The sequence below is a fragment of the Habropoda laboriosa genome, unplaced genomic scaffold, assembly GCF_001263275.1.
Source record: "Habropoda laboriosa isolate 0110345459 unplaced genomic scaffold, ASM126327v1 scaffold204, whole genome shotgun sequence".
Lineage (NCBI taxonomy): Eukaryota > Metazoa > Arthropoda > Insecta > Hymenoptera > Apidae > Habropoda > Habropoda laboriosa.
This window is the reverse complement of record NW_017100385.1, coordinates 61,279-69,386: the sequence shown is the minus strand read 5'-3', so window position 1 is coordinate 69,386 and position 8,108 is coordinate 61,279. Positions and strand designations below refer to the sequence as shown.

At 32.7% G+C, this 8,108-nt stretch overlaps 2 protein-coding genes across 2 annotated transcripts; both read left to right on the top strand.

Annotated features, from left to right (window-relative positions):
- Positions 1–1,530: 1,530 nt before the first annotated feature.
- Positions 1,531–3,059, top strand: LOC108575065 (zinc finger and SCAN domain-containing protein 2-like). The gene is made up of 3 exons (XM_017937771.1): positions 1,531–1,591; positions 1,878–2,550; positions 2,906–3,059. Exons 1-3 carry the CDS (start codon positions 1,531–1,533, stop codon positions 3,057–3,059), a joined length of 888 nt encoding a protein of 295 aa, XP_017793260.1.
- Positions 3,060–3,697: 638 nt separating this feature from the next.
- LOC108575040 (putative ATP-dependent RNA helicase me31b) lies at positions 3,698–7,343 on the top strand. Its single transcript, XM_017937743.1, has 7 exons — positions 3,698–3,942; positions 4,937–5,106; positions 5,247–5,453; positions 5,555–5,726; positions 5,816–5,966; positions 6,064–6,400; positions 6,555–7,343. Exons 2-7 carry the CDS (start codon positions 4,966–4,968, stop codon positions 6,849–6,851), a joined length of 1,305 nt encoding a protein of 434 aa, XP_017793232.1. The 5' UTR covers positions 3,698–3,942; positions 4,937–4,965; the 3' UTR covers positions 6,852–7,343.
- The last annotated feature ends 765 nt before the right edge of the window (positions 7,344–8,108 follow it).

Sequence of the window (8,108 nt, the reverse complement as noted above, 5' to 3'; positions counted from 1 at the left end):
TTAAATTTCATTTTTTTTTTATTTATTTATTTAAAAAAGGAAATTATTAGAAAAAAGAATTTGGAGAAAAGAATGGTAAGAAATTGAATGAAATAACGAGAAATAAATCGAAAAGCAAAATATCGTTCGATATACTTACGAAAATTTCTCACAGCATCTGTGAAGGGACAAGACAGAAATTATCTCTGTACAAACGATCCTGACGGAGTTTCCGTTCGGTTTGTATCGAAATTCTCGGATCCTTGTTACCACTACGACTGTTATTTAGACACTAAAGGCCGCTACAGGGAACGTGTCAAAATTATAGAAGAGATCTATTCTCGAAATGTACACAGTGTGTCTATTATTAATGTTTCGGTTGTAGATCAATAGGCAGATTTCAGTTTACGATCCTATTTACGTGTTGAACTTCATTCGAACTTCAAATTTCAAATATACATATGATACATTAATACACGCTAACTTTACACAAATTTCTTTTCAATTTTAAATAAAATTATTGTAAAATTGTTTAACGTGCAAGTAAGAATTTTAAGAAATTATTGCAAATTTCTAACTGATCGTTTGCCTACTTCAGTAATTTAGAACAAGAGTCTATCATTTAGAATAAAGAATTTTAAGAAATACTTCGTAACTTGTACGGGGAAATTATTATAAATTCCTAACCGATTGTTCGCCTGCTTAAATCGTAAGAAATGTACACAAACAGTTTGTCATCCTGCTGTACGTTGCTTTAAAGTTCAAATTTACTCGACCTTTGCGAAATTACCTGGAAACGTACCGTGATCATACCGACGGCTATGAAATTACTCCAATGATTAAGCCGTTCTTTCTATCGTTATTACTGTATCTATGAAAATAAATAAAAATGTCAAGTTCCTAGCAATATAGTCCTTTTCCGTCTTGATATCCCCTCTTGTACAAAGAATAATTCCAAAAAAAGAGCAACAAAGTCGTATAAATAAAAGATTTCATTTTTATAAAATAAATACGAAATGCAAATTAAAAAAAAAAGATAAATTCCCGCCTTTTAACGTAGTTCAAAAAAAGAAGTAGCAAAATCATAGAAAAACATAACGAAATTCCAGATGTCTCGACAAAAACGTTTATTTGTGACACATTATCTAACTTAATATCTCTGTACATACAATGAACAATAGAAAATTAATTTTTATGAAAATAGTATGTGTTATAAATCCCCCCCCCAAAGGTACAAGTTTAGTTTTCTAGTACATCCTTACCCTCCCAACCTTACTTTCTAAAAGGGGAAAAAAAATGTAGGAGAAAACTTATTGGATTATTGCATTATTTTTCCTTTTTTTCTATTATGAATGCGCGAAAATAAAACATCCATATTTCTCGCATTTTGCTATGGGTGAATCTTTCCATATTACAGTACTGAGAACAAAGGAGGTAACAAATGCCTGTCGACTGTGTGACAGTGATTTGCTCCATCGCTGATGCAACGACCGGCACTATATTGTATTTCGTTCTTTCTGCCAAGCTGTGCCCGTTCGTTCTCGCGAAAACATGCCGCGTTGCTTGATCAAATCGATGACAAGGTACAGGAAGACCGGTAATTCTTCCGAAGGTAAGACACATTTCTTTACTGCACAGTAAAAGGTACAGTGTGCCCAGGGACGACAGTGAAATGTTGGCGTGGTTATGAGGAAAAAAAAAGTGTAACGTACAACGTACAACTTCGTTCTCTGTTATTGTTGGAAGAAGTGAATCGCATATTTTTACCCTCGAATCGTAGATCCTTGCTTACCCTGACATTCGTTAACTATAATTAAATACAACTCGATCGTGTAACAATCATGCGAAAAGAAAAGAGAAAAAAAAAACAATTTTTTTTATTGTTCACGTATCAACAGAGGTAGCAGAATTACCATGGACTCCGCCGTCATCGATCGACGCCAAGAAAAAACAACAGACCAAAGAACAGAACTCCACGAACTGTACTAATATTTGGACTTCGTCGAGATTGCCGATCGTAACGAGATACACGTTTAATAAAGAGAACAATATACTATGGAACAATGAATTGAACGTAGGGGAGGTAGAATTAGGTGTGAAAAATGTTTGCAAAACTGAGAACGCGATACCATTCACTGCTGCAAATATTCCTGTTAACGTTAATCAGACAATGGTGAATGCGAGTAACGAACAAAAGGTAGAGAAGGTGCAGCTACCATTGTCGTCGAACGCTAACAAATTAGACTATCAAGTGAACGTGGATAACAATGAGATTAAGTTGGCAGTAAATTTGAATAGAACGTTTGACGGGACCGAGAACCAAACGACTTCGCAAACGATGTACTTGGCATCGAACAAGAAACAGATCGATTCCCAGGGACAGTATTTCGATGGAAATGTTAAATCCGTGGTAGAGAACCCGCAGAACTGGAAACGAAACAAAACTATGCACTATTGTCCGTATTGTCGTAAAAGTTTCGATCGTCCGTGGGTGCTTAAGGGTCACCTACGTCTTCATACCGGCGAACGACCTTTTGAGTGTCCAGTCTGCCATAAATCATTCGCAGATCGGTACATATTTTATTTCTATTCTCGTCTGATATTTCATTTTGTCGATGCATTACCTTCCTTAACGCGAATTAGGAGTAATCAATAATTATGAGAAATTTTTCTGACATTTTATTGTTGTTAAATCGATAGGACAAAATGTTTCATTGAAAAATTTACGACGAAAGAGCAAATGATTAAGTATTGTGATCACATGATCTCATACGTAAATGTGTTAATTCGTGTATTTTTTCATTGATTTTTTTGATGGCATTTCGTTAGTTTATTTATTTTTGGATAAATTATGGAATAATTTTGATAGAATTATTTATATTGTTTGATAAATTTGTGACCATGGTGTAACGTATACATTTTGTAGATCGAATTTACGTGCACATCAAAGGACACGAAATCACCATCAATGGCAATGGCGATGCGGAGAATGTTTCAAAGCATTCTCGCAAAGACGATATCTGGAACGGCATTGCCCTGAAGCTTGTAGGAAATATAGAATATCTCAAAGGAGGGAGTAGAACTATATTTAGAAGACGAATTTTATTTCTTTAATATATACATATCTGTATACAGAAATGGGTAATGTAATATATATTCGTCATTTCACACTGTAAAATTCGAATTCGAAATATCACTGTATTCTTGTTCTAATACAAATATACACATACACTTCTCACTTTTATGTCATTTGCTTTGTGTGGAATTCATAAATTTCGATCGATAAAAACGTTAACTTGAGGCAAATTCATATGTCTCTTTTCATACAGGTAATAACAGTTTTAATCACTACCAAAGGAAGCAACATTTGAGTCATAGAAAAGATAAAGTATTGAAATAAAATACAAATCGCCATTGGATTTTTATTTACTAATCACATCCTGTGGAAAAGAAAATCATAGCAAAAGATATTAATATTACATTAATTTTTTTCTTCACATTTCTCGCTTAAATGACAACAGCATTAATAAATTATTCCATATAACGGTAAATGGGCCAAAGATGGTTCCAGTAAATTTGACAAAATTTAGGAACGCGCCTTAAAGTTTTGGTTTCGTCACGCAATTAGACGTTGCTATCCATAGAGTGCGCGCAACCATGTAACGGTTTCTGATCTGGGTGTTTTTACTCTTTCATGGCGCATGTCGTGTACGTTCAACGAGGAATAATTATCGCTCGCATTTGACGCAGTGCGTTAGTCTCATATTACAAACGGAAAAGAACGTAATATAGTGCCGCGTATTACGCGATACGCTTTCCGAGCAAGTAATCCGTGTTAGTGCTCCGTAAGAAAGAACGCGGCGGTTAAGCACTGCAAAGAAAACTTGACATTGGAACGGCCATTTTGGCGTGTTGTTTCCTAATCGAGTGCTCAGCTCAGCATCGATATCCATCCATTTCAAGGTAAGTGGCTTTGTAGTTGTGGACACTTCGTTCAACGAATGATCTCACGTTTGAGAGATTTTCAATTTTCGTTCAGTCGTGTACATTTATCCAAAAAGATTTTTGACCCGTTCTGTAGAGAGTAAAATTGACTTTGCACAGATGGTTTTACTCAGTGCGCTGCTTTTCATTTTGTTCTCGCGAGTATGTCTGATGGTAGTACCGCGGAGTGTTACAATCGACTAATAAAATCAGCCTTAAATAGTATGTTGGAAAATCTGCTGCATAACTAGAACGTGACTAACATTAATTAAAGAACGGAAAACTTTTGTGTTGGCTGTACGTATGCATAATATTCAAAAATGTTACCAATATCTTAAGCCAACTTTCCAAATAAGCAAGTTACTCACATTTTCCCCATAAATTTTGTTTTATTTATTGCAAAAGCGATATTTTATATTATAAATGTTAAAAGTTACATAAAGATTATGAAATATACTGCAATTATTGCAATATATACTAATTACTTTATTAATTATTGCATTATAATTTAAAAAAGAATTTTTTTTAGAATGTTGAAAATTTTCATTTGCAATTTTATAGGCTTCAAAATTCAAATTTTTTTTATGAACAGTGTCAGTAACCAATAATATTAAACTCTTGAACTTTCTTGTAAACTTCAAATGTATAAAAACTAATACTGTTCCAATGAGGGTACCTATAATGTTTACATCCTATTGTAATCTTTCCAATAGGTCACTTATATTGCTATTGCCTTTTGTCCTACAGACATATAACAGTTCCATGTGTACCTTATTCTTGCAAATTTAACTTTCCAATTTCTTATAGTTATTTACTATTCATTTTCTTATTGTTAAGTAAATCACTTATTTGACTACATTAAATTAATTATATTTTTATTCTGCAAATAAATATTTAGACAAATTTCAAAATTATATTAATTTCTTTGATTCCATTAAAATCAACATTTTATTTATAAATAAATTATTTTTAGGAGATAGATAATATTTCATCATTTCCAAAATGATGACAGAAACACATATAAATTCCAATCATGTCCTAAATTCTGGTTTGAATACCAAATCAGAAATAGAAAAAATGGACGATGTAGGTTGGAAAGCCAAATTAAAAATTCCACCAAAGGACAAAAGAATTAAAACTAGTGTAAGTTATATGTTCAAGTTGCTGAACCTGTTTCTTATAAATAGTTTGTCTATATAAAATATAATTCTATAAATTCAATTATTTTTTCTTATTTATATTTGCTTTAAAATTAATTATTGAAAAGCTTTATGAATTTTTAGGATGTTACTGATACTCGTGGCAATGAGTTTGAGGAGTTTTGCCTGAAACGAGAATTATTGATGGGAATTTTTGAAAAAGGCTGGGAAAAGCCTTCCCCAATTCAAGAAGCCAGCATTCCAATTGCATTGTCTGGCAAAGATATCTTGGCCCGTGCAAAGAATGGGACTGGTAAAACTGGGGCCTACTCAATTCCAGTGCTAGAACAGGTATGTGTATTATTATTTCTTGCAAATTCAATTGTCAAAACTCAATGTAAATACATTTATTTTAATTATTCTAATTTTGGTATTGCAATATATTATTTTAGGTGGATCCGCGACAAGATGTGATCCAGGCATTGGTAATTGTACCCACTAGAGAGCTAGCTCTTCAAACATCACAAATCTGCATTGAACTGGCAAAACACATGGACATAAAAGTAATGGTAACTACTGGAGGAACAGACTTACGGGATGACATTATGAGGATTTATCAGAAAGGTTTGTATGGAAAGCATCTGTTTATATAAGAACTAATTATAACAATCGAGTTTTAAAAATAGTTTACTTATGATGTAATTCGTTTCTAGTGCACGTAATAATAGCAACGCCAGGAAGGATTCTTGACCTTATGGACAAGAGTGTTGCAAATATGGATCATTGTAAAATTCTAGTTTTGGATGAAGCAGATAAGCTTCTATCACAAGATTTTAAAGGAATGTTGGATCATGTCATTTCTAGGTATATACTGTAGTGAATGATTATAAAAATTAAAATATCTTTTTATCTCATATAGATTGTATTGTTAATTGTGTTTTTATTCTTTTTTTTTCTTTAGATTACCACACGAGCGTCAAATACTGCTGTATTCAGCTACATTTCCCCTGACAGTGAAACAATTCATGGAAAAACACTTACGAGATCCGTACGAGATTAATTTAATGGAAGAACTCACATTGAAGGGTGTAACACAATATTATGCCTTTGAATTCTTGTTTTTCAAGTTGCAAATAACACAAAGTATAATCTTCTGCAATTCAACGCAACGTGTTGAATTACTCGCGAAAAAAATAACAGATCTTGGATATTGCTGTTATTACATTCACGCGAAGATGGCGCAGGCACACCGAAATCGCGTGTTTCATGATTTCCGAGCAGGGCTATGCAGAAACCTGGTAAGTACACATGTAACAATATAATGAAATAAATTTTTAAATATTTGAATTATATGTGTTTATCTATTCCTATAATTTGATGTTTTCTAAATAAAAAAAAGTATACAAATTTTGTTATATTTTATAATAAAATGTATGACTTGTGTATCTACAGGTGAGCAGTGATCTGTTTACTCGTGGTATTGACGTTCAAGCTGTGAATGTCGTGATCAATTTTGACTTTCCAAAAATGGCAGAGACATACCTTCATCGTATCGGCCGATCAGGACGATTCGGTCATTTAGGTATAGCAATTAACCTAATCACATACGAGGACCGTTTCAACTTACATCGTATCGAACAAGAGCTTGGAACAGAAATTAAACCTATCCCAAAGGTAATAGACCCAAGTTTGTATGTAGCAAGACCGGAAGACAATAATAGTATGGAAGAGGCTAATGTGTCCAAGTAGTTTCGATACATCGTCATGATGTTTTACATGCGCTCAAAGAGTTTAAAGTGTAAAATGGTGATTGTGTGACTCGTACATGTAAGGCATACATTGCTATGCTTTGTACTCACAGAGTGAAATGTTACTTCAGTCTGAAAAGTATTGTCTGGTGTGTTTAACAGTGTATAAAGACAAAACAGTGCTATGAACATTTAGATAAAAAAGTGGTCTATATAGAAAAAAATTGAAAATTTCAATTAACATCATAGTAAAACAGCGAAAACATGAATTACTTGTAAATAAGACATACTGAGCATGAAACAGTGAACTCAGTGAATGAAGTGATGCGAATGCCGGTGCGAGTCATTCTTTGTACATAAATACATATAAATGTACATAATCTAAAGTGCGCGCCAGAGTCAAGCCATTATCAAGAGCACAACATGTAAACAAATAACATGATTAACATAATAATCATTACATTTTACCACAATCTGTAAATATTACATGAGAGTAACCATCATTTTAATAGTAAATTTTTATACAATGGCTTCATACTTCCAAGATCTTCTTCTTTTCGTTCTTTAAGGGAAAATGTGATGGCATATGCGGTTTAAAGAGAAAAACAGCATAACGAAAATAAACTCGGATTAAAATGCTGTTTGTAAGTATCTAAATACTGTAAACTAATCCATATGCCCATTACTTTTGCATCACCATACCTTACGTATGAATTCTCCTTAAATATACGATCACAAATTCTAAATATTGTATCGATCTTAATGTTTGATCATGGCTTGATTTTGCTACCTGTCAATGCTGTCATACAACTCTGAAATTCAAATCACTTTTCAAAATAGGCAAGATCATCTTTTCTTTCTGTAAAGCAGTAAGAAACTTTTTTTTAACTTAATCTGATTTTTTTTTATGAAATTGTGATTGAGCGTCAGAGGTTGTAAAATTGACTAGTTTTATATAATTATTTTTTATAAATAACTGGCTGGTGGCATTTGTCAAAGTTAGGGATTCCATGTATGATTTCTATTGAAATATTTATGTGTCTACCAATAATTCAAAAATCGATTCCTCTATTAACGTACGAGTAATGAAATTATCTAGCAAAGATTCTTTGTTACTCTTTAAGACACATTTTAGGTAAAAATCTACGAACGTAAACAAAAGTGTACATAATATAGCATAACAATAATATATCATTTTTTCGCGACAGATAAAGATAACTGCCAAAATGTAATAGAACATCATCGTGGAATCTCTTTT

Coding starts and splice junctions, on each gene's coding strand:
- LOC108575065 (XM_017937771.1), top strand. CDS start 1,531: ATGCCGCGTTGCTTGATCAAATCGATGACAAGGTACAGGAAGACCGGT. Junction 1,592..1,877: donor GACCGGTAATTCTTCCGAAG/GTAAGACACATT, acceptor ACGTATCAACAG/AGGTAGCAGAATTACCATGG. Junction 2,551..2,905: donor CATAAATCATTCGCAGATCG/GTACATATTTTA, acceptor TACATTTTGTAG/ATCGAATTTACGTGCACATC.
- LOC108575040 (XM_017937743.1), top strand. CDS start 4,966: ATGATGACAGAAACACATATAAATTCCAATCATGTCCTAAATTCTGGT. Junction 5,107..5,246: donor ACAAAAGAATTAAAACTAGT/GTAAGTTATATG, acceptor ATGAATTTTTAG/GATGTTACTGATACTCGTGG. Junction 5,727..5,815: donor TATGAGGATTTATCAGAAAG/GTTTGTATGGAA, acceptor ATTCGTTTCTAG/TGCACGTAATAATAGCAACG.